General features: G+C 36.7%; 1 protein-coding gene across 4 annotated transcripts in view; it reads left to right on the forward strand.

Annotated features, from left to right (window-relative positions):
- The window catches only part of aop (anterior open), a 268,646-nt gene that overhangs the window by 226,404 nt on the left and 14,769 nt on the right, over positions 1-27,473 (forward strand). For all 4 annotated transcript variants that reach the window (XM_069826438.1, XM_069826435.1, XM_069826437.1 and 1 more), the window contains 3 exons: positions 14,456-14,699; positions 18,476-18,583; positions 22,694-23,023. In XM_069826438.1, the coding sequence (XP_069682539.1) occupies positions 14,519-14,699; positions 18,476-18,583; positions 22,694-23,023 (619 nt within the window). In that variant the 5' untranslated portion in view covers positions 14,456-14,518. The remainder of the gene's footprint in view (positions 1-14,455; positions 14,700-18,475; positions 18,584-22,693; positions 23,024-27,473) is intronic.

Consider the following 27,473-nt stretch of genomic DNA (forward strand, 5'->3'; position numbering starts at 1 on the left):
TCAGGAAGGGCTTGGGGCTCCGGGCTCCTGAGGCTTATCATGCTACTCGTCTGCGAAACGGGACCTGGCTCTGGCTCAGTCAGTGGCTGAGGCAAGATGGTCCGCCTGTGAGCATCTGATTCACGAATGCCATCTGTGGGACTTGGACGATAGCACATGTTAAGGTGCACAATGGGCCAAACCGTGCCTAAGCGTACGGACTCGTCCTGGATCCAGCCAAGCCAAGAAACGTTGGTTGAAAATATCCACGAGACAATATGCCCAGTCCTTGAAGAGAATGCAGACCACGGGACAGCTTACTTTAATTTTTGTTTGATCAGGACAATTCCCTCCGAAGAATCGTGTACACAGGTTTTCCATCATCATCATCATTATCATCATCATCATCATCATCATCACCACCACCACCACCACCTACTTTCATAGCCGTAAGAAAACATAGCCTACAAGTTTTTGGCTTGAATTGAATTAAATTTCGGGAAGGGAGCACTAAGAACCAGCACTGCGACCTAGAACATTTATTGGACTAACCCTCAAGCTAGGTACATTCCCAACCACCATCGGCTGACTATACCAAGGTTCACTGTGGGGCAGGGCATGGTTGCGCCCCACGGTCAGGTAAAATGCATCAGATAAAAAAGGGTCCCTGTTTTGTGGGCATACTTGCGCCCAGAAAAAAGGGGCATGGCATAGTTGCGCCCCGATGAAATAGGTAGAGAAAAAGACATTACGGAAACTCGAGCCTCATAATCAACCAACCTTATTGATTTTTTATTCGATCGATACCGTTAAAATGAACACCATGAATGAAGTTAGCAGTACTTTATTAACTGTTTTTCTGTTGTGTATGAAGTTATTATCGATAACCTACCGTTAAAATGAACACCATGAAGTTGGCAGTACTTTATTGAGTGTTTTTCTACTGTTTATGCAGTGATTATCGATAGCCTAGGATATCGATAGGCTCCGTTTTTTTAATCACGTGATCGAGGAATTCAGAAGCGGTAAAATAGATGTTCTTAAAAAATGCAGCTACCACTTTAATATTTTAAAGTAATTTATATATTTTATGACAATCAATTTCATATGTACTATGTCCATCGGGGAGCAACTATGCCATGTCCATTTTGCTACCTGATTTCTTCGGGGCGCAACTATGCCATGCCTAGGCCTTCGAATTGATCCCGAGGCGCAACTATGCAATACCGTCGCTGTGCATCCAGTTTTCTAGCAGGCAACCTCAATCTTCCTATACCAGTCGGCGATCGTAGTGGTATGGACCTCGGACGGAATAATGTAGATGCCTAATATGGGGGAACCCCGGAAAAAAACAAACAAGCAAACTGCGACCGCCACAAGTGACACTACGCATTTTTCATATGAAAAATCCCAGCGCCAGACCAGGACTGGAACCTGGACTATCTGCGGGAGAGGCCGAAGATCTGAGCACTCAGCCACCGCATGATTGGCTTTGTCAATCGTCTTGTAACATGGACTGCCACACGGAAGGAAGGAAAGGAATATTATGATATTTTTTAATCGAATTAAAGGCTTCGTTTCTGTTAGTTCCGTTAATCGGGTTGCGAATAGATTAGGGACCTTACTCTGAAAGTGTTTCTTTGTTCTGTATGTTTGCATAACGTCCTTGTTTACCTTTGGGTCCATAATAGCTAATCTCAGCCCGACCTTCAGTGTTTAATCTCCATAGAAGCACTTCCTGAAAGCTCGAGACAGAAAGATCGTCATCATATCGTCGTATTCTCTATTACTATCGGCTCTACCGCTTCCCAGCTCTCAACCGTTCTCTCTTCCTGTCTCGTAACAAAAAAAAAAAAAATGAGAGCTCGTTATATTTTTACATAATAGGAAAAATAATTGTTTTTTTTTTTCTAATTTAACACTTTAAATTCTTGTGTCTTTTGATCCCTATTGTTCTGTTAATTTATATTAAACACAAAACATAATTTACTGATTTAATTTTTTCGCCAAGTTTTCAACAAGTTCAAATAATAATAATAATAATAATAATAATAATAATAATAATAATAATAATAATAATAGTAGAAAGTATACCATGTTCAGTGGGTATACAAGTTTATGGGCAACTTTGGATAATAATTCCCCAGGTAACAACATTCATCACATTTGTCCACCTTTGATGCCCTATTCTCAGGAAAAAGCTTCGTCGCCAACTCCAAGGATTCCTGCTTTCCTTCCTTACATCTTGCAGTCCTCGCTATAAATATCCGATGGAGCTGTTTGTATGTGATACAAAACAATATTTTTCCGTTGCTGCTACACTCAAGGGAAGAAACACCATGAATTACGAAGCAATTGTGAAATGAAAGTAAGAAAGCAGAAGTACCTCGAGTATAATTCTCACTTAGATTCTCCGGGATTTGAATTCGCTTCTCTATAGTATCAGTTAACAATATATATATATATATATATATATATATATATATATATATATATTCAGGAGAAGCTAAATAATTGATGGCATTAACCATAAATGAATGATGCATGTCCACGCCTGTGGAGTAACGGTTAGCATGCCTAGCCGCGAAACCAGGTGGCCCGGGTTCGATTCCCGGTCGGGACAAGTTACCTGGTTGAGGTTTTTTCCGGGGTTTTCCCTCAACCCAATATGAGCAAATGCTGGGTAACTTTCGGTGTTGGACCCCGGACTCATTTCACCGGCATTATCACCTTCATCTCATTCAGACGCCAAATAACCTGAGCTGTTGATAAAGCGTCGTAAAATAACCTACTAAAAAAAAAAAGAATGATACATAATTATCTAGTTCCATAAGATTTATTAAATAAGTATATAATAAATTTTCAATCTTAAGACATATCAACATGCAAATGTTTATTTGCTATTTAATAAGATATATGAACGTTTTCGCCGTTTGGGGCATCATCAGATATAAAGAAAACATATAATCTGAACCTATAATAATAAATTATGCAAATAACAAGAGTAAAGAACAATGTATGTATGCAATGCATGAGATTCATGAGCTTTATGTAAAATGTGAAATAATACAGGATAATTGTTGATATAATCTTTAGATTTGAAATTGAATTGGACGGATATTTTATACATATAGCTCATGTTACAAATAAAATATACAATTGTAATTAAAATTTGTCAATAATGTTAAAATTTATGATGATGATTGATAAAATAGATATTTTAAGAATAATCATTAGTTGAGGATTGTCGTAGGGTATACGATAATTTGCGTAGCTGATGTTCGTGTGTTATGTATATATTTCATTGAAAAACGTTCGCTAATGAATTAAATGTTATTTTATGTCGGAGATTACTGTTTCAATTTAATATCTGACTTGATGACATCTTATTGATTATAAATGACTGTTACGTGTAATCAAATTTGTTGAGATATTATTTGAAATGAATGCTCGTTGGTTATGGATGTCGTAGAGTATACGATGATTTTCGTAGTAGATAAATCGTAAGTTAAGTATGAATTTCAATCATTCAAAAGATCGTTCGCTTATGAAATGTTGTTTGACGTTGGTGATTACTCTGGATGTCATCAAATCAGAGTAATCACCAACGTCTTCCTGGCAGCAGCTCATGTTACTGCTTGTAGTACACCCTAAGTATTTGAAGCTGTCGACTTGCTCTACTGCCTCATTTAGAATTCGCAAGTAGTTGCTAATTGCGGCAATTTTGGTACAATGTTGTCTTTCTGTAAGTTCCAAGTGAAATTTTTAGCTACAGCTATGTCAAGAGGTTTTCCCGAAATACTTTAAATTTGTCATCCTTCCATTATTTTATTTGTTATTGCTGTTATTATTATTATTATTATTATTATTATTATTATTATTATTATTATTATTATTATTATTATTATTGTTTAGTCACTTGTCCAAAGACAGATTTGAACCTCATAAATGACACCAATATGGCATCACTTATGAGGCTATTATTACTATTATTATTATTATTATTATTATTATTACTACTACTACTACTACTACTACTACTACTACTACTACTACTACTAAATCAGTCTGAGTCACTCTGGGTACTCCCGTTACATTTTGTCATGTTGCGTTAGACCTATTTTCTTCTATTTTGCTATTCAATGGTTCTTAGAACCTTTTAATAACTTTGGAATAAGTCCATATTTGGACCTTTTTCCTCAACCTGACACTGGCGACATATTTACATTGGAACTCTCTTGATGTGACGTGAGAGAGAGAGAGAGAGAGAGAGAGAGAGAGAGAGAGAGAGAAAGACGTGTTTAAGGAAGTTATATAGGCCTGTAATAGATTGTAACAATATTTGGAATCTAACACTATATTAGTTTTAGAGTACTGTAATTTGGATTTAGAAAACAAAAATCGACAAAGAATGTAGCTTTTAGGTTGGTGGATGAAGTACTTGAAGCCTTTTAATTCCAAATTACATGTTGGAGGAATATTTTGTGATTTGGTCAACGCATTTGACTGTGTAGATTAGAACAGAACATATAGATAAACAAATTAAAGTTTTGTGGTATTGAAAAAGAGACCTTGAGACTGATCAAGGATAGACCCTTGCACTTAGGTCGTTAGGTCATTGTACGCCCTATAAGCGATGACTGCTCAAGTACGACGAATGGCACGATTGGCATTCATGAATCCGAACCTGACGGTAGGTTCATTCTTCCTGAGTCCTTAGGTAATGTCCCATCAGCTACTGACGCCCGAAGCCCCAAGCACTTAAAATATAGATCAGCATCGGAAACCCCGTACCCAGACTTCACCCCAGCCTAATTTTACTAGCACAGATGATAGATGAAATGAAGGGAAAGTCGAGAGTGTTGGTAGAATGATGGAGGGAAACGGAAGAACTTCGAGAAAAGCCCACTGCAACATCTGTTTTGTCCAGCATAAATTCCATATCTTACTTATCAAATAGAAAACAAAAAATTGGAAATACGTACCGTATACAAAATACTCACCGAGTTAGAATTTAGAAATATTAAACATGGAGTTACCCAAGAATCAATTTTTCGTCCATTATTGTTTCTAGTTCATACTCTTATTAATGATTGAGCCTCAACCTTAAATAATTTATTCCAGATAATCTTATTTGCAGATGATATTGGTACAATTCTCCGAAGACTTGGATGCTATGTATACCGACATTTCCCTCTATTCTGAAATGCTTTGGGTTAATGCCGGCAAAAATTTAACTCGTTTTTTAACGTCAGGAACAAATTACTTTAATTTTTGCAAGAACATATAAAAATAAATTTGTAATTAATAACAAAAGTTGTGCAAAACACTGAGTGCTTGTGCATATTAGCTTTTCTGACTAACTTCACAGAACATCACAGAGCTTATGAGTCACATTGTTTCACTGAGAAAAAAGCTAACCAGGGGCGGCTCGTCCATAAGAGCTGTGGAGCTGCAGCACTCCCTGTTTTGATAGGAAAATAAAAATAATATTTATTTTAATTTGTAGAAGAATTGTTACAGCTTTTATTGGTAAATTGCTTTATATTTCATCTGGCCGGGAATATGTACTATTATCTTATGCATAATCTTTTTGCGCTTCGACTGTATTGGAATTGATACTGCATTCAAAGTCGTCCTGGGATCTGCAGGGTGGGACAGCTCGTAAGAGAGTGTGTCTTGAGGGTCAGGGGGTAGAGAGGTGAAGGGAAGCAGAGGGAAACTGCCGCTGTTTAAAACCCATATTTCGCTGCAGTGGCTTGCAGAGCCAGGCCGCAAGGGAAGACATTTCCTCCCCTCAAATGCGTCAAATGGATTCTCTATTCCCTTGAAACTTAATGACAAAATTTTTATTTTCTTTTCACATACTTATTGTTGTGGAATCTTATCGAGTTAATATAACGAAATTAATATTCTCTTTTGCCTTATTATTATGTATATAACCAGCCTCCAGCAGAACCTAATATTTGCCTTAACTCAAAATGATTGCACGAGTAGAATCCTTTTGATATAGGATGTAAAATACGAAAGAGACTTCTTTTCCAGTTTTAGAAAATTGTTGACCATCAGTATATCTGAGTGTTGCTTTGGTGTGACGTCTTAGTACCGTAACTTAACCAGTGCAAATTTGCAAGTATGTGTGTGTGTGTGTGAATTACAGAATATTAATTTTATTTTTCTCAACTTTCCCTTGGGGAGAAGATTGATGTAATGAAGTGAAATTAAAGGGTCGTCCGTTACCCGACTTAAATCTTACTCAAGCTTCATCCAGCCGAAATAGTGCATATATGTAAGGAAGTATAACAATGAAATTTACGCTAAGCATTTGTGGTTACGTGGATGTGAACAAAAAAAAAAATCTGTATTTTGTTTTCCTTGCCTGCTCTTCGGTGGTGATGCTGCATGGACACATTTAGGACATTGTCCCTAAAAAGCAAAATGCACGAATCTTCGCAGTCTCACCTGAAAAATGTTGTTTCATTGGCTATGTTAGGCAAAACTAATATTACTGTGCAATTAAGTGAAACGAACAGAACAAACATTCTCAAACATAATCAAAAAGTGAGAACAAATCGTGAAATTATTTTTTTTAAATATTGATTGTATCAAATTTTGTCGCGAGTAATCTAAATGAGCCTCTCAAAAATCATTTGGAACATGCCACTGTTGAAAGGTAATTCTAAGACAATTCAGAATGCACTGGTAGATTGCAAGTTGAGTGTCTGCCGATTTGAAATTCAGACTGAAATCGATGTGTGTGTTTTTTTTTTTTTTTTTTATAGCAAATGATGTCACAGACATCTCCCAACTAAGTCAGGAAGTTTTCGTTTTTCGATATATAGTGCATTTATTTTTGTCCTATACTTATTAGTAATGGTATCAACAAGAAGTGAAATTTGTATGTACCAAAATCTAATGCAGCTCTCCCAATCCACAAGTTTACGAGCCGCCACTGAAGCTAACCATTTTTAAAGAAGGTGTTTCTAAAAACGACACGAAACTTTTTAAATACTGTTCTACGATGAAGCTAGAGTGTGAAGAATACTGATTTTTCTCCATTGCTTAAGATGTGGCAGAGATTCAAAAGCAATTTACTACAAGGTTTTCTGATTATGATTAACAACAACGTAGATTTCTTCTGCATTACTATAGAAGCATATCCGACGGATGAGGATCCAGATCTGCAGATGGAGCTATGTGACCTACAAAGTGACAATTTTTCTTATATCAGTAACAAATTTTCAGCGTATTGAGATTTGGAATCTAGTTAACAAGAAATAGGCTAGTATCCAAACTTACGAAATTTTGTTTTCAAAATAATTACAATCCATGTTTGGTATCACATACATATGTATGTTGTTAAAAACTAAGCACGAAAACAAGTTATCACAAGATTTATTGAAATCGTCACACAGCTTGCCACTACAAAAATCGAATGGGTATTGAATATAAACCAACACACAGCTCAATTTTCTGATTAAGTGAATCTGATTGTTAGCTTTGTATTCTTTGAGTTTGTAAAATATAAGTCAAAATAGTTTCTCTCCATATTCTAATAATTATAATAATATAATAAGTTATTATTATTTCATTCTGGGCCTTCAAGCAAAAACATTTGGAATACACTGGTTTAGAACAAATAAATTAGCACTTCATGTTGTTCAAATTTTGTACATATAATAGCTCAGTTTTCCTACAGTGTTAGATTAAATGGAACTTACCTCAAAGAACCTATAAGCACAAAGTTTGTTGGTTAGGAACTGGATAACCACTTGAACTGGAAAACACACTTATAATTTATTATTACTCCTAAATTGAGCTCTGCTTGTTATGCATTAAGATCCTTAGCCTCTGTTGGCGATATAAACACACTTAAAATGATATACTTTGCGTACTTTCATTGTACACTGAAATATGGATTAATATTATAGGGCAAATCATCTGATGCTAAAGATATTTTTGTTTTACAAAAGAAAGCTATAAGGATAATTACAGATGTGCATAAAAATACATATGTAAAAATATTTTCCAAAATTTAGAAATCCTGGATTCAGAGAATATTTCATTCATTCATTCATTCATTCATTCATTCATTCATTCATTTATTAAATACAGAAGTGGTTCAGGCAGGTTAGTCTTGACGAGTTTAGTGCGAGTTAAATATACTCGTATGACGTAGACGTCATAGACAGACAGATCAATTACTTTTAGAGCCGAATCAGAAAGAAGTAAGAACACAACGTTGCTAAAAAAAACCTTCCAATGCGGAAGCTGTGCTGTCAGCAAAATTCCTTTCCTGCTTCTTCATCATTATGAAAACGGCTCGAAACGTGACTAATACAATACTGGACAAGTCGGAGTGTTTACGCCACTGCCAGCATCTGCAGTGTAAATTGTAGCGGTTCAGGTGTCAGTGGTTAGAGCACCCACACTAACGATGGCCACTTGTCACTTCTAAGGGACAACACGGATCTCAGGTATTGTGTAAATCTGGCTGCTTTCGACAGTGTATCCGAACTAAATTACAGACCTCAAAACTCTTGAACTTTTGGTAGATTTGTTTGCTTTTTTAGAAAAACCGGCAACGAAATTAACAAGAAAGCTATTGAGAGAAAACAGTTTGAAGACTTTTCTTTGTAATTGAAAAAATATCAGGTATATAGGCCTACGTTTTCACCATTTGAAGACTTTTCTTTGTAATTGAAAAAATATCAGGTATATAGGCCTACGTTTTCACCATTTTTTATAGTGAAAAAGTGTCTTTTGAATGCTGAGCCATCTGGGCCGGCTATTCAATTTGTCTTTGACTCTTCTGCTTCCTAATCGCAGCCTCAGATTTTATTATATTCCGTTCCTGGATAGTTTCTGTCGATTTTCTCTTCTCTCTATAACGCTTATCATTGGCAGCTCTATGGCGTTTGTAGTCTTTATCACTCTTATTTTTTTCTGCATATGCCCTTTGTCTCTCAGCTCCAGTTTTAGTCATTCTAGAACTTTAAAAATAATAAAAAGATGAAGTAAAAATATTTAAATTGATCTACAATAACCTAAGTTGCTTGTAAAGTTAGGTTAAGTATGGATTCAAACTGAGGTACTTTAGCTTAAATATTGCACACATAATATAATACAATATTTACTATTTGTTATTAGGCTAGTAGACTCAATAGAGCAATTTTTCAGATGATATAGCACTGAATACACTTCAAACAGCAGCAGCGTCAATAGTGTGACCAATGTTTGGAAAATTATTTAAAAAAACGACGTTGCTAGCGAAACAACTTTTTGCACCACCTATGGACCACTCAATAAAATAGCATTTCTTAAAATTTCCATTAAATTGCACCAGTAATAATCTTATTACGGAAACTTTTAAATATTTTGTCAGTAGTGTGACATGAAGACAACCATTTTCAAAATTAAAAATATTGATTTTTCCTTATAGTGTACTTACATAAAAGGATTATATTTTTTAAATAGAAGATAGAGTGGATATCTTGGTGCCTAAAAATTATGTGTGCCTCACTTATTAGACTTCTGAACATAACGTGAAATAATGTTATGAATTGTCATAATGCTAGGTATTGGACCATGTCATATTTCTTATAATGTAGTGTCCAATACATTCTTAAAATGAAGAAAATTGATATGTAGCCTAAAAATAGCAATTTCAAGCTTTCATTTGATATATAATACGTAGACGAAAATATATTTTTATTATTTTCATTTTTGGACATTTTCTCATGGACGTTCCCAGCTTTTATTATTTTTGTGAGCTCAATTGATCATTTTGGCTTAACTGTGTTAAAGCGGTGGAAAGTTTTCCAAGAGAAATATATTACCAAACAGTGGTTGTATACTGCACAATAATTAATTTAACACAAGTTTACTTAGAATAGTAATTTATTAGTTACTGTGTGAAACTTGTAATGCGAAAGTACGTCATTTACATGGAACCATTCTTTTGCCGTTTTGCCATGCTATGTTCAGAATGAATAATTACAGTAGTTACGGACGTTTTTGAAATGATAAAGGAAGAGAGGTATTTCTTCTTTCCTCAACGTGAACAGGAGGAACTGACATTCTCTGAGGATGCCTGTACACAGTCACTTTGTTCACCCTACAAAGGAACTGCCCAGTATGTAACTGTGATCACTCTTAGTGGGAAGTTGGCCCATGTGCTTTATCGCTTACATTAGTTTACAGAAAGTTGGCACGTTTATGTAACATTTGCTAGTGGCTGAATAATTTGAAAATACAACAGACCGCTTCTGTTCTGGAAGGTATAATAAGACGGTATACAGCGTTATCAATTTCCCGTTAAAACGGGATGTCTGGAAGGAGCTAGACAGGCCCGTCTGTTCCGTCGTTATGCCGCCGAACTGCTGTTAGTTACGTATGTAAAAATTCACGCATGGCCACACTTCCTGAGACAGACTGCCTGCCTGGCGCGGCGGCCGGTTGGCCGGGTCTTCCTAGCGGTAACGAGTAATTTCTTGTACGAGGTGACACAGCAACCCAGTGGCCATGGTCGACATCATTGTCCCGCTTGCCTCTTGTCCACCTGTATATCCGTATCGTTATGTACTGCACCTGTTGTACATAACTCATTTCTTCGCAGTAAGATATTTATATTTTTTTATTCTGAACCTGTTATTACGCTATGATAGTAGGATTTTCTTAGAATTATTCTTGGCATGCGTGAGACAACTTCAGCACCGTATTTCTTTCCAAAAACATCACTTGGGTTTGAATATAGTGTAAAATGATACTACAAAATAGATAATGTCATATAACAACCGCAGTGTGCTCACGAATTCTGTGACGCAACGAAGATCTGTGAAAGTATGCACAAAGTTGGCAAATTGCTGCTGTTGTCTTAATCTCTTTTTAAGTATAGAGACTACGATAAGAAGTACTGTAGATGTCGATGAGACAGAGGTAAGTTTTTACTAGAGGAAAGAAGTTAATTCAACTAATAGCCATTTTCCAAACCAAAGAGTAATATGATAGGGTCTACTAGGATTGAATCCTTCAACAAAAGTTTTTAATCCTGTCGCTAAGAGTGCAATAAATAAATTCTACATCTAAGTTTTATTACATCAGTTTTTTATTATTCATATTTTCGTATTCCATTGACATCCATTTTCAACTACAAAGATGATAATGAAGCAATGGTCGGATAAGAATGGCACAAGAAACAGAAGTACTTAAAGAATCTGCCCCCATAAGCGCATGATTCTTCACAAATTTCATAGGATCTGCCAGGAATCGAATTCTTGTCTCCTTTGGTGTGAAGCTGCTAGCTAACTGATATACGACTTTACCGTGTATATTCGTTAACTCGTCTGTTGTAACTACTGCACCATTCTGGAGCGTATTGCACAGATTTCGTATGCGGCACGTTAAGTTCCGGTTTCAATTAAGTTGGTAGACCTGCCAGGAAGTTCTCACGAAAGGAAGGACCTTGAGCGAGACATGAAGGAACTTTACTTGGGACATTATGAGTTCCATTACTGGCAGCTCCGGAAGTGATCGCAAGTATCGCGTTTCCTAATACAGAGATTATGAATTCAGTCATGCAGCAAGGGAATTCTAGAGACAGTTTCCTGAGCCAAACACAAGATATTTTATGCGTTAATATTAGTATGGGCATGAACGTGGTGCTGTGTATAGTTAACGCTTATAGTATTGCTTGATGGCTAAATATAGTGCAGCAGAGTCCGCCGTTTGATCTGCGGTCCCTTGTTCGCGCATGTAACAAGCACTCTCGAATAAATCGATTATTCAGAATTATCCAATGGTTTCATCATTTGGAAAACAATGAAATCAGTTCATTTGCTTACAAATAAAGATAAAGAAATGAAACCGAATGAATATTATCGAATGAATTATTCCATGTTATATTCTGCTGTGAAATTTATTCGGTAGGCTAGTGTCCATGATCAGTAAACATGACGCTGTTGAGAGATATGAGCATGCGTAGAAAGTTTAAATTCGCCTACTGTACTGTCCAAGTAATTATTGCGCAACTTTTTCCACCGGCCCAGAAAAATCGTCCCTGCAATACAGGAGCGTGTTAGATAAGCAGCTTTTTAACATGCCTTTCAAACTATAATGATGACGGAGCAATGACACAAAGAGAAGTCAGAGAAAATATGAATAGAGCACGCCTACTCACAGAAAACCGGCGCGGCGCACAGAGCAACATGGATCGCTATAAATGTTATAGATCAGAGGGAATCGAACATCGGTTACTTTTATGAGAATTACCGTGGTTTATTATTGAAAGTATCTTTTTTACTTAGGCGTTTATTCGGGGAAAGTGAAGTAATATGGAGACAAATGGAACAATAGTGGAATTAAAATGGCAAGGAAACCCGAAGGTCCTGAAAGGAATCTGTCTCTATGCCTTTGGTCTACCAAAACCTCCCACGATCTGTCTCTGGATTCAAACTACAGTTCCTTTAGTAAGAAATGTGACTGTAAATCTTTATTTTCTGTTTCTTCCTTCTTGATTTTACAATTTATCCACCTCTAGTAATTCCACTCCCCAAGGGACTGTATAGCTTCATGGTTCAATGATGCTCTGAATGCAGAAGAACTTTCGTTTCATTTTTCGTACACACACGTCCAAGTGCTAAGGGGCCATCGTAATGTCAAACAATCCTTAATAATACTTATAACATCAACAGCGAATCTCATATCATTTAGCATGATATCAAGAATATAAAGACATTAATAACATCTCAAGATATTCATTTCATACCACCGGACATTTTCTTGTAGTAACCCTGACATCTAAGTAATAAAACAAAGTATAGTTTGGATATGGATGAAAAACATTATTGATGGTAGATCTTGTATTGTGTGTGTTTTATAAAATTTAGTTATTTTGGGCATTTACAATATATGAACATTTCAGATATCTATTCGGGTCTTAAGCTTATACCGGGTCATCATTTTGTTTTTACTAACATTTCTAAGATTAACCTGGCTATACCTTTGGATTAACGGTTGAGAACCGCAAACACTATGTTACCTCCTTCCACGACCGGCCTTTGATGCTACTAATGTAAAATACAAAAAAATCACTTTACTAGGTATAGGAGGGAAGAAAAGTAGTACATCCATTTACGTAAACTAGGAACTATTATGATTTTCAATTTGATAATTTTCGTTAGGTTTTATTTACTCAAAATACAGTACAGTATTAACAATATTGTTTTTACTCACTAACTGAACTATCCAGGCGGACGTATTCATTACGCAATGTATAATATACTATCTACAGCACATTAGCATAACAATATGGAGAGTGCATTTAAATTGAAAAATAATCAAAATCTGGAAATAATGCAAAGCATCAGTCGACATGGGAGGCATAATCCCGTGTTTCTTGAAAAAATAATTCTGTACCTACTCTATAACAGAGTACCTTACTTACGTATTGTAATCACTTCACTTCTGCCCGATTCGCACAGATAAATTTACTCAGATTGCTGTCTACTGTCCGTCCAAGGAGTTATGTCGCAGGGTCGTAGAAAGGGGGAAATCACGTTTTAACGAGGCCCTTTTATTTAAATTATTTTAAACAGTTGTATAATATTACGTAGACGTCAAATTCCTGACAGAAAATGTTTTCAGAAAAGAGATAAGAAAGCCCAGCCACTATTTTACAAAGGGGCCAGTAGAAACGGATGGTGGAAACTGGGAAGCGATGTAACCAAACGGATACAGTACTTGCGCGAAAATATGATTCGATAAGGAATGCACTTTATTCACTGGAAAATACGACCATATTTCTGGAACATACCATACTCACTCACTGAGTACTGTATACTGTGACCGTAAGACGACTTTGACTGCATATGCGGCCTTGGGTGAAAGTTCACTAGTAGAAGAGTGAAGTACATTCAAAAACTCAGGTACAATAAAAATTGAAGTAAAAATAAAATGATGTCCCTGTACAGTACATGTGCGTGGACCTCTCCATCGCTGTCAGTGTCTGGTAATGGTGACAAAATGCGTTGCCGCCAATTCACGGGAATTCCTATAGGTTTCTGTCCCATGAGACATGTATAACCAAGCTATTTCTTACCAATTTAACTCTTATTTTTTAAAACCCTCCTTATAGCAATATTTTACTTTGTTCCTCTAAATATCGCTATAGAGAGATTTGACTGTATATAGCTTCTATTTCTATATATAGAGTTAATATTGTTAGCCTTACTTACTCATGTGTCTTATTATCTCCTTCTTTAGATTTGTGTTATTCTAAATTACCGGTATCTATAGGCTTACTATATAGGAAACCGGCCAATTTGTTTGCATTTTACGTTTTATTTATTATTTCATGGATTTTGTTACAAATTAATTGTATCGAACAAGTTTAGTGTAGTTTGAACATGATTTATGAATGTCGTATCAGGCCACATTGTGTTGCCAATGTAATCGTTATTTTATATTTTTGTTGCAGACCGAAGACCTCGGCTCTGCTTACACTGGGCACCCGAACGCACGTATCCAAGCACGTCGTGTTATGAAACTATTGCCCCTCTCCCTGCCCCCCGTCGCGGCGATGGACCGCCTGCCGCTGTCGTTGCCCTTCAGCCCCACGGATCTGCTTTGGAGATATCCCCTGGGATTCCCTGCCGCCCCCAGCCAGCCGCCTCCAATGTCGCCTCTCCTGGACTTCAAGACTCATCTTCCAACTAGTCTAGGTAAGTTTACTGTAAGAGAACAGCAGGACAAAGCCACTTTCTTCATTACAAACGTCCAGATGAGTTAGATAGGGCCTATAGAAGACGAAGCAGCCGTATCAAAAGACGAAAAAGGATTGTTTAATCTAAGAGAAGTTGAACTAGCGCTTAGGGAAATGAAGAATTGCAAAGCAACAGGAGTTGATGGAATTCCCATTGAATTAGTGAAATGCTTGAGTGAATACAAGAAGGAAATTCTATCATTATGCAACGAAATATATGAGAAAGGCGAATGACCTAATGAATCGACGTTTATATTCTAAGATGGGAGGACAGTTGGAAGAAGAGCAGTTTGGTTTCAGGAAGGGAAAAGGTACGAGGGATGCAATTCGACTACTACGAACAATAGGCGAAAGATACCTCGAGAAAAATAAAGAAGTATATGTAGCATTTGTGGACCTAGAAAAGGCGTTCGACAGAGTGGATTGGAATAAACTCATAGTGATTCTAAAGAAAATTGTTATGGATTGGAAAGAGAGCAAGCTGTTCAGTAACCTTTATATGAAACAAGTCAAAGTGAGCATAAGAGAAGAAATGTCAGAAGGAAGTGAAATAGGAATAGGAGCACGACAAGGAAGCCCTTCATCACCTACCCTGTTCAACATCTACTTGGAGGATTTAGTGAAGAACTGTTTACAGAATATGGGAGAGGTGATAGTAGGAGGAAGAATAAAGTGCATAAGATTAATTGTTGATGACATGGCGTTGTTAGTAGAAGAGGAGATGACACTAAGGGATATGCTACTGGAGCTAAATGACAGCTGTGAGCAGTATGGGATGAAGGTAAATGCAAGTAAAACGAAGACCATGGTCATAGGGAGAAAAATAAAGAAGGTAAACTTACGAATTCTAAATGAGGCAGTAAAGCAAGTGGACAGCTTCAAATACTTGGGATATACTATAAGCAGTAACATGAGATGCTGCCAGGAAGTCAGAAAGAGGATAGCAATGGCCAAAGAAGCTTTTAAGAGAAAAAGAAGCATCTTCTGCGGACATCTGGAAAAAGAACTAAGGAAGAGACTAGTGAAGTGCTTTGTGTGGAGTGTGGCATTGTATAGGTCAGAAACCTAGACATTACGACGAAGTGAAGAGAAGCGACTATTATCTATGCATTTCGAACTGACGGCTCAAAGTCAAGCAATAGACTGCATTTACCACGTGTGCTTACTCCAATCCTCGACCGTTCTTCTCAAGTAAAGGCAGCTGGGACTGCCGGAATTACCAGTGCTTCAGTTCACAGTTTTCAGTTCAGTGACTCATGCGTGGTTTGTACAGCTCGATTCAGCGTTAATGGTCCCTATCCTTAGTTCTTTGGCTAGTGAGCGACTGTGTGTTTCGTCATAAGAAAGAAATTTAATCACAAATATGCATAGGAGGGGAAGAGGAAAGAGGAAGAATGAAAATAATATCTATGCTCGTAGCTGAACAACACTCATGTCAAGAAAATATGTCATCATGAAATTTTTTAGACAACAAACGTAGTGGTTAGTAATGGGACGTGTGGAAGTATTGTGTTTTAAGATGGAGTGTACCGCGACATGATAAGAAGGAAGTGTTAGGTGTTATGACTGCGCGGCCTGACCTGTGTGACCCAGCCCGCCAGTATTGATGAGTAGTGTATCTACTTACTTTTTGCAGGGCCAAAATCCCTCAAATTGTACGTTTGTACGTTCGTACGTGACCTTGATACAATAATAACAGAAGCGTTTGAAATGCGATATAGAGAAGAATGGAGCATGTGAAACGGACAGGCAGGATAAGAAATGAAGCTGTGTTGGAAAGAGTGTGTGAAGAAAGAATGATTGCTGAAACTGATCAGGAAGAGTAAAAGGAATTGGTTGTGTCACTGGTTAAGAAGAAACTTTCTACTGAAGGATGCGCTGGAAGGAATGGTGAACGGGAGAAGAGTTCGGGGCAGAAGAAGATATCAGATGATGGACGACATTAAGATACATGAGTGACTAAGAGGAAGGCAGAGAATAGGAAAGATTGGAGAATGTTGGGTCTGCAGTGAAAGACCTGCCCTTGTATGTATGCATTAAATTTTGAACAGAAAGAGATCTTATGAGTTACTGAATGCTTTACTTTAAATGAGCATGTTTACTTGTATGGTGCCACACTTGAATACTGAGGCGTTGACGCCAACAGTTGTTACTTGCTTATGTAGAAACATACAGGAATCCCATCATACCACCTGTGTAGTTCAAGCAGCTGGCGCGCTTGCTTACTAATGTGGAGCTGCTCTCAGGCGTGGGTTCGACTACCTCGTTAGGTTTCTTCCAAGATTTACTCCAATCATAAAGTGAATGTAAGGTAATGTGCGGAGTATTCTCAGCCTCATCTCATCACCTATTCTATCGACGCTAAATGTTGTCGTTAAACAACTTACTAAAAATCCTATGATATTGGTTCCCTGGGAAAAATTACCCAATACATTAACTTCTCTCACTACTGCAGAAGATAAAGTTGATCTTGAATTATCAAGGAATGGTGAAATGATATTATAAACGAGAATATCTGTAGAACACCTGACTCAACATCGTGTTTGACACATGGGACGTGAACTTGAGTCTTGAAAAGTCGATGTTCTTAGCCGTTTGGTGCACCTAGTGCAAAACACACACATCGATAGACGACGTGTGTATGTGTGTGTGTTTTCAAATTTAATGATAGACATTATTATCCAGCAGAGGTCTATGCATAAATATGATTTTAAAAAACGAAAAAAAAAGTGCTAGAATAAAATGATTTGAAGTCTGGTAACATTGGAGGCCACAATCTTTCTGGTCTGATGAAACGTTAATTGAAACACGTATAATGGTTTATATGGTAGCCTATATTATCTATTGTATAAATTAAAATTCATGACAAGAATAATGCTGGTTTTTAATTAACGAAAAACTAATGGTAGGATTTTAATTTTCCAACATGACACTTGAGTCCTGAGGTTCATCTTTAAGCCTTTAATGTGAAATCACTTCCCGACTTGGGTGATTTTTATGTCTCTGGTCGACCTCGAAGAGATGGATAATGGAAAGAAGCTGAACGGCAAGGCTGAACACATCAATATGCATTCACTGTGTAATTAAAGCATGTTGGTGTGATTCTTATTAGCTCATCTTGTTACTTAGCGGATCAGTTATTTACAGTTATCAGAATGCAGATGCAATAGAAATATTTTATATGTAGGAAATTGCATGCTAACACTGACTTCCTGGTTCAAACTTGATAACACAAGTGTTGCGGTTTACAACAGATGAGATCATGTGGGTTGTGGTATTAGGATACAGTATACCAATTTTATCGTTCATTTTGGGTACATTTGCATATCATGTTCCATTCTGAAAAAGAAAACTATTTTCCAAATAGCATTGGGAGTATACTTTATCATAAAATAGGGGGGGGGGGGGGAATTATATATCATGTTCTGTACCTACAGTCTTTCCCTAGCTCTACACATTTTCGAGACCTTACACATATTTAAAGGACACACAACTAGACTCTTGTAAAGAGAGCTGAAATATGACAACCCAGGACTTAACATTCACAACGAACATTCAAATCCACTTCAGTGCGTACCTTCCTGTTGCATAAACTTGCCTGTCATATCCCATGTGTCTATTTTCTTAATTATTACCAGTGTTCACATAATTGGAAAGCAATAATTTAGTGTCTGCGAGTTTCTGGAGGAGTAATGAAATACTCAAAATTTGAAACATTTAATGTTTATTTTACAGCATCAGACCCTCGAGTCTGGTCACGTGAGGATGTGGCCACATTCCTTAGGTGGTGTGAAAGGGAGTTCGACCTGCCCCACTTTGACATGGAGATGTTCCAGATGAACGGTGAGATAACGCAGAACATATTCCTTCAAATTCTCGATATAGACATTGATTAATCATGGCTTCCTTAATTAACCTCATGTAGAGTGATGCAATGTTATATAACATTGAGATTGCTGTGAATTCAACTACCGTAGTGTTAACTAAAGTATTACAAGATAGCACTGAATTTAGAAAAAAATGAAACTGAACATGCCCATAGTAGATGTAAAATTTGTTCTGGATTTTTAAAAAAAATTGTTTAATATTCAGCCAATATAATTAATTACCATTGAGTAGTTGGATGAGAAATTAACCATTTCTTATTCTTTCAGTTTGATTTAATTTTCTTCACCAAAAAGCGGCAATAAGATTTAGAAATTCTTTCAGTACTTTCTTTTTATTAGAATTATGTAATATGTAAATATACTTTTGATTGAAAATGGAAATTGATTATAAGGCACATTTCGATTATAAAATGCTTGCCTAATATTGTGAAAAAGTAAGCGCATTTTGTGACTATCTGACAGACAATTACCGTACATGGGTGAAGATGCCCTTTTCCCACTAGTTAGTGTAGGGTCTGAAACAAATGCCAGTGTTGTTCGAACTACAAACGCATGTGAAAGTTTTCATGCAAAATTTAACAGTTGTTTTTGCTCTGCACACCCCCAGCATTTTTATGTTTTTAGATGTTTAACATAAAATACAGGCGAAGACAAAATTAAAATAAATTTTGCTGTGAACAGCCCAGATCCAACTAGAAAGAAAAAAAAAAAATCACTTATTTCTTAGGAATTGGGTGAAAATTCTAACTTCCAAAATTTGGAAGCGCTGAAAAATCACTTTAAAAGACCAGTATACAACAAAGTATTTAAAGAGCACAGCCTTTTAAATATGACATAATTACTGGTAGTTCCAAGTGTGGTAGGGCCCTGAAACTCTCGAGGTTCTATATTAGTGGGTACAATCATTAGACATTTTGATTCTTTAATCTTTCATTGCCATTTGCACCTAGCACACGAGAACGAAATTTTCTGTTCCTTTAAACATGTATCATTTCGTAGCTCCTATGATAGTCAACCATTCGCTCTGTAATTTTTTTTTTTTTTTTGATAGGCCAATGTCTAAGGAAAACACAGAAAATAAATCGAAATCAAATCTTTTCGAAAAGTGAGAAAAAAATACTAACTTCGAAATGGTCTGTTCAGGATAGACAAAAGTAGCTAGCAGCAAACTTATTTATTTTTTCTCTTCAGATGGGGTCAAAGCGAAGGAAATATTTAAAAAATGTAATTTACTTTTAAAAGTAGTCGCTTCTCAAAATCTTACTGGTTTCCAAGTTACGGCGAGTTAAACAAATGAGAATTTTCACTTGGCAGAAAACCGAAGACTCAACCTTTTGTCTGTTAAAAGAGAAGAGGTGTGGCTTCTTATGAAGTTTTCGCGCTGATGTCAACTCTGTTGACAAAATATTTCCATCACCCAAGGTTTTTTCTTTTTAATCGTGAGTGCTGAAATTTAAGTAAAATATTTCTATTACATAATTAACATATGCTAATTACATTTTTGTTTGTTAAAAATAAGAAAAGGTTTATTTGTATAGATTTTTTCGTAGTGATTTTAAATTTCTTTACTAAAATTCTGGAACTGCCAGGGTTTTTTTGAGTTACCGCATTAAGTTTTAAAAATGTAATTAAAATAAAATTCGACATTTATGCATTTAGCAGATATATTCGTTTTATGGTATTGGGAATCAATAATAAAAGTTTTACAGTGCATATACATGAATATTTCGAAGTTTAGTGCATAATTTAATGACAGAAGCATACAAATTTTCTGCAGGTCTGTTTTTAAATTTTGCTGTCAATACCGTGTTGGTCAGTAGGTATTTTCAATTTTCCTTTGATCAATTATACCACACTCACATAATGCCTGTTCTCAGGATGGGAATCAAACTCACATCCCTTTGAGGGATGGCCTCTAATATATTATGCGTAGCTCAAAGTCCATGACTGTCCAGGAATAAATCTCGAAATAAAACTTTCCAGAGTATTTTAAGTTAATAAATGTACTCATATTTCCATATTTTTAGTGCATAATAATCCCCATAGTAATAAACATAATATTTTTACCTTTCATCCAAGCTTAAGATTAAATAAAGTGTTAAACGTATCCAAAAATGGTTTTAAAAAATCGCAGAGAGCAATGTCAGATCTTGATCAGTTTGGAGTGGAATGGCTCTTTTGCTAGAGCTGGTAAATGAAACAAGAAAGCTTCATTCCATAAAATAATAACAATAATAAATTTTAATACAAGTACAACATTATTTTCATTCTTCTGAATTTCAAAGTACATATATCACAGAAGTGTTTAATCAGTATAGATATTATTTATGTAGGCCTAATAAGAATATTATAATTAAATTTCAAAACTCACGATTAACTCAGAAACCTTGAGTGATGGAAACATTCTGTGAACAGATTTGAAATCAGTGTGAAGATTTCATAAGAAATCCCCATTCTTTTCTTTTAATAGGCAAAAGGTTGAGTCTTTGAATACTACCCAAGCGAAAATGCTCGTTTAATTCGCCATAATTCGGAAACCAGTTAAGATTTGAGTAGCAACAACTTGTAAAAAATAATTTCCACTCTTTCTCAACACTTCTCTCGCTTTGGTCTACCCATCTCAAGTGAAAAAAAAAAGTTTGCCACTCGCCAACTTTTGAAGGTGTAAATATCTATTTTGAACAATCACTTCGAAGTTAGTATTTTTTTTCTCACTTCTCAAAAATATTTTGTTTTCGAATTATTTTCTATGCTTTCCTTAGACATTGGCCTATCAATCATAACAATTACAATTGACTGGCTAACTTACACAGAAGTTTCGACATGATAAATGTTTAAAGGGATGAGAAATGTTTGATCTGAATGAAGGGGGGGGAGAACAACGGTGAATTGTTCAATGGTTGAGATGTTTGGACTTCTTCCATTGCTAATTTTCAAAAATTGTAGCACAACGTTTTGAAGAGTGGATCTCTCTTCATTGTAAGGTAAAAACCTGGGGATTGTTACATACAGCTAGCCTGTCTGACTGATTCCATGACTGATGATAAATGTTGTTCTCGTCTGCTAGCTGCAACCGGCAACAAAAGAATCCAAATGGCGGTCGATTATACCTATAGCCCAGCAACAACGTTTCAAAGTGCGCAAAAACCAAGTATTCCTACCAGTCAGATTGGAGTGGTGATTAAGTAATTTGTCCTGATTCTCTTGAGTAGTATGGATCTGCGCCTGTGAAGTACGGTTTATTCTGGACAGCGTAATATAGTACTGTTCTAGTGCTGGTACGTTATATTATTTTAGGCTAATCTTAAAGTGTAAAATGACCTAGCTCTATATCACGGTTTGCATCGTCACTGAGTGACTGTGAAAATATGACATCATACGCAACCCAAGAATGCAAGCGCTATGTTTAGTCTGTTGCAATACTGGTACTGTAGTCTCTAGAGAACCCTAGAAACTTTTGTGACACATAGATTAGGGTCTGTTCGTTTATTGTAAAACAGAAAAGTGGTAATTGATCAGAAATTATCGAAATTTTATCTCTCTACCTCTTTAATAAAAATAAAAAATTTAATGACATCTCACAGTATTGCAATGCTGTATCTTACAAGACCCTTCCCAATATATTTAAGTTAAAAAATTAATAATTTTTATGCAAACCTACAATATTTAAGAATTTTAATTTGTAATTTTAATTAATCGGGATGACTGGCAGTAAGAAGCTAATTGTGGCTAATAAATAGATAATTTTTAAATGTGTCAAGGATATTTTCCATTATATGATTTGGTTATCCAGCTTATCCCATGACAGTCCGAAGTCTGTGTAAAGTGTGATGGGAAATTATGTGTGCCTGGTTCAGGAGAGGAAGTCTGACTACTCTTAAGACAAATCATGTCTAACTGGGAGGGACGATGGTTGAACCCCTTTTGGAGAGATTAGCAGAATCTGATTTTTAGAAAGGAATTGTCATGACCCATACCAGTTAACTGGGATTAACTGATTCGCATAATGAAAATGGTAGATTTCAGTTTTTCCAGAATGGTTTTGAACTGATGATGATTGTTATAGGGAAAGCGATCTGCCTGCTGACGAAGGGCGACCTGGCAGAGCGTTCGCCAGGTGCAGGTGATGTTCTGCACAACGTGCTCCAGCTGCTGGTAAGAGACTCGCAGACACTCCAGCGCTGCCTGCCCAGCAGCCCCGTCACACCCACCTCGCGGCATCACTACCCTCTGTCACCCCATCACATAACGGGCACAACTACGCCCACCTGGAACAGCATGCTGACGTCGACAGCCATAGTAGCATCCGACTTCCAAACACCGAGCCTTTCGCACCTCGTTCACCAAGGCAACTCCGTCACACTTAGTCCCGCACCGTCTGTTGACAGTCAATCAGGTAAGTGTGTCATAATTGTGACGAGAAAATTATTATAAAATTCACTCATTACAGTCTTTGTGGGCCCTGGCCTACTTCAGAAGTTTTCTCAATCTAATTGATATAAAAACAGTGGAACTTCCTTGATGTGAGATCAGTATGACTCCGGTCCTGTACTTAAGACAACACAGTACAACTTATTAACAACCGACAATATCCATTCCCTAAACAAGATTCAAAGCCACGTTTGTAGTCGTCCTCACATCAACAAAGCTGCGTGAGTTAACAGCTGTAGTTGCCATTTACAGCATATTTTTCTTAAATGTACAAAATAAAATAAAATAAAGTACAATAGGCTTGGACAACCATAATGTCACAGACAGAGGAGAGCCATACAATTACTTGCCCTAACTCAGGTAGCCACTGTATTATAAACAGTAAAATCACTAGAGGTTTTGATTTATCTAGAGAAAATCAAAACTCGAGTGGGATTTAATTGGCTATTACACAATTAGAAGAAATAAAGTACTCTAATACAATAACATATTAATTGACTTACTAAAATTCTATTTCACTAATGTTAGCTTCACGAAAACGTTTGAATGGAGCCGCCATTTTCAACTGACTATCTATGCTGTAAACAAATGACGATCGCAAAGCATGTTTTATAGTACCTACCATAAAGAATTTTCAGTTTGAAATGTTGGCATTCAAAGAAACAAATGGTAGGGAGGTGACAGAAACAAAATACAGTATATAAAGATGAGAAGAAAAATACAGTACTCTAATACAATAAAATAAATATTAATTGACTTACTAAAATTCTATTTCACTGATGTTAGCTTCACCAAAACGTTTGAACGGAGCCACTATTTTCTGTTCACTATCTATGCGGGAAACAATTGACGATCGCAAAGCATGTTGTATAGTACCGTAAAGAATTTGCAGTTTGAAATGTTGGCAGACAAAGAAACAAATGCTAGGGAAATGATAAAAACAAACAAATGCTACGGAAGTGATAAAATAAACAAATGCTAGGGAAGTGATAAAATTGTAGTGATAAGCAGTAATGATTGGTTGAAACACGACGTTTCGTATCGTTTTATTGGTCAAAAGTAGTATGACGTAGTAAAAGTGTAATAGCCAGATCTCATACATGCTTATTAAATCTGTCTGTTACTGTTTAAGAATGCATGTTTTGCTCCGAAAACATTGCGTGATTGAAATAATTATATACAAGAACAAGAATGACTGTTTCCAAATATTAAACTTAAAGTACCGTACTTAGATGCCCAATCGCCGTGGTGGTTTAGTGGCTAGAGCACTGGGTTCGATCCCCAGTTTACACCTGATTTATAACTTGTGTTAGGCAAGCCTGTGGTCCAGGTAACACGGGTTTTTTCAGGAGCTTGGGTTCTCATGTGGCATCTCATCTCATCTCAGGTGTAGTGTAGTGTCTGCCCAGTGTGCGACATATACAACTTACCGACATTATAACCGGTGTAACACACATGTTTAGTGGTGATTTCCAACTGCTCTCTTGCACTGAAGGAAAACGAATCGGTGATAGGCCTAAATCACAGCCACTCACCACTGATTTCATTTTCCTCCATGTGAGGGAATGGTCAGATTGCCTCACTAAACACACGTGTTATAATGCCGGTAAGTTGTATATACTGCACTTCCAATTATGTGCAACAGGCCTGATATGATTAGTCGCATGCTGGACATGGACTGCTGACACTGTGTCCACATTGTGGAGGTAGTGCGTCAGTGTTGTCATTCTTTCTTCGTCATCAGATACAGCATGGTAGCACACACTTTTGCGGAATACACTGCCATAATGTTGGTGTGTGGCACATCAGGGGGTAATGGAAGGGCTGTCCAGTGGCTGTACCATTAATGTTTCCCTTATTAACCAACGCCATCACACAACGTTTTTGCCAAGTGGATCAGTTGTTGCGAGAAATTGGTAACTTTTGTGGTCAACAAGGTCAAATATGACCCTCTAAGGACCAGATAAAACTTATGATTTTCAGGAAAATGCCCTTGCTTGAGCTGCAGATCAGGCATTGATAAGTACCCATACGATTACACAATCTTATATTATATCTATGCTTCTGTGCAACGTCACAGTTTGCGGTTAGGGGAAAGAGAGCTAACAAAAGGTTGTACTGACTTGGGAGAAAAAGTGTGGCTAAATTCTCACCTTACACTCAAGCAAGCAGTGATCTGAGCATTGGAATGAAGACAACCATGTATCTTTTGTTTTGCTTTTAGTACTCTGAAACCTACTACCAAAATACACAAGTCACTTCAAACTCAACAGTCAGTCACTGGCAGAGATATTATAAAACTTATGTACATATCATCAAAGGAGCATCTGACAGGTCCTTCATGTAACCTCTATGGATGCAAGCTCTATGTTCAAATGACTTTATCCATAGCCCTCTTTAGTCATGGCCTGGCCGTGGTAAATGTGGCAACGCTGGAGCCCATCCTATCAGCTGAGCAGTGTGCCAAGTGTTTAAGTGTAACACGCTCTTCTCGCTTGTGTATTTGCGCCAATATTTCCATAGTTATGGTTCTGTCAGTGGCGGCTCCTGCATATTTCTTAAGAGGAGAAAAGAAGTTAACAGCACAAAATGACACCTTCTTGAATGAAACATGCTATAAATTAGCCTATATGCATAGGCCTTCATGTAAGACCAGGTAGTGTTGGAGTTGGCCTTCCCTTTTGTATAGCAATAATCTGTTCTTGTAAACTGAGTTTCCTGAATTGTCCAAAATATAATATGTCTTCGCTTCCATTTATTGTTGAATAATTATTGCACAAATTAACAATTACAAGGAAATTCACAACCTCGCAGCATTTTTCGCATACACTACAGCATCACACGTGTTGGAAGAGACTAGCTACTAACACGTAACCAGAACTGTTTTACAAAAGTGGGAATGGGAAATAATCTGTTAGGAAAGCGAGAACACTGCACCCACCCACATGGTCTGTGTTGCCACATGCACTTTTTACAAGTTCAGTATCATATGCTTTTGAAGAATGTCAGTTCTTGTAAAGTCATACTACCATTATGGTTGAAATATAGCTTGAGCATTTAAGATATATGTGAGCTGCCGGTGGCGTATTCATTTTTTTATGTTAAAAATAATGTAGTTTGGAGTACTTTCAATTTCAAATATATTTAAACAAAACTGACAACTTGGCTGTCGCTCTGTCTAGTAGACAATGAATGGAAGTGAATTTTATTTCAGGGGCCAAAAATATCTCTGATACTAATGTATAACTACTTCCACTTTGTTTTATATAAACCCGACTTTAACTTTCAAATATCCTCGAAAGTTTCAAACTATGAATAGTAGTCTATATAAAGTGCAATGAATAATATTTGATTTATAATTAAAAAAAAAAAAGTTTATATGGTGTCTTTCATAGCTCTGCGTTAAAATTGTTTTTATTGTGGGTCCTATGAGTTATACTCTGATTGAATGTAACATCGCTAGATGGCAGCAGTAGAGAGCTTGCTGCACTACCAGTCAGTTTCTGTCTGCTACACTGTTTCTCGCCCATGCACAGAACCAGAAGAGGATCTCCTCCCTACCCATTCATTTACCTGCTTTAAAACTCTGCTTCTTTTTCTGGCAGCTCGTGCGCTGTTGTCTCTGTGTGTTAACTGCAGTAGGGGAGGTAGAGGATTGACTTTCCTCCTCACAAACAATCTCGTATCTTTCTCACAGTTTTCGCGCAGCACATGAGCATGCGTTGTTTAAAATTTGACCAACCGAGGTTTTCTTATAGCTGTGAATTTAAAAATTATCGAATCTTCCTCGAATTTCAAGGTACATATTTTATTTGGTATTTACTTTCAAATTAAGAAAAATATGAGGAGGACGTTCCTCCCTTCTCTCCCCTGAGGAACCGCCACTGGGTTCTGTGGTAACATAACCATGCCAGATACATAGATACGTAGCGCTGGGTTGCATAAATAAGTACAATAAGACAGCAGAGCGAAAGGATAGTAAATTATTTTCTGTTTCTTAAAGTCTCGAACTACTCAGTTAAATGGATCCATTTGGTTCCAGGAGTAGACCGGTCAACAACCATCAGATCTGTGGTACGAATGAAACAATTTCAGGGAAGTGACAGAGCTTTGTTGAGAAATATATCAACAAGGACGGAGAGAAGTGTTTTGTAAACATGATATGCAGTTTTGTGTGAAGGTGCAATTGAAGAGTGTGATCCCAAAACTCGCTCAGTCCATTTGGCCATTTTTATGATTTATACAAATACATGGTTTTTTTTAAACCTTTATTCTTATATTTTAAGCTTCTTTTCTTACAAAACTTCAATTCTTGTCTAAAAGTGTGTGTTATTGTGCATGCTACTTGAAAACTCGTTCAATCCGTAGACTAGTGGATAAAAAGCTAGCCCAGTCCTTTAATAAAAATGGACTGA

The sequence above is a fragment of the Periplaneta americana genome, chromosome 5, assembly GCF_040183065.1.
Source record: "Periplaneta americana isolate PAMFEO1 chromosome 5, P.americana_PAMFEO1_priV1, whole genome shotgun sequence".
In the NCBI taxonomy this organism is placed as follows: Eukaryota; Metazoa; Arthropoda; class Insecta; order Blattodea; family Blattidae; genus Periplaneta; species Periplaneta americana.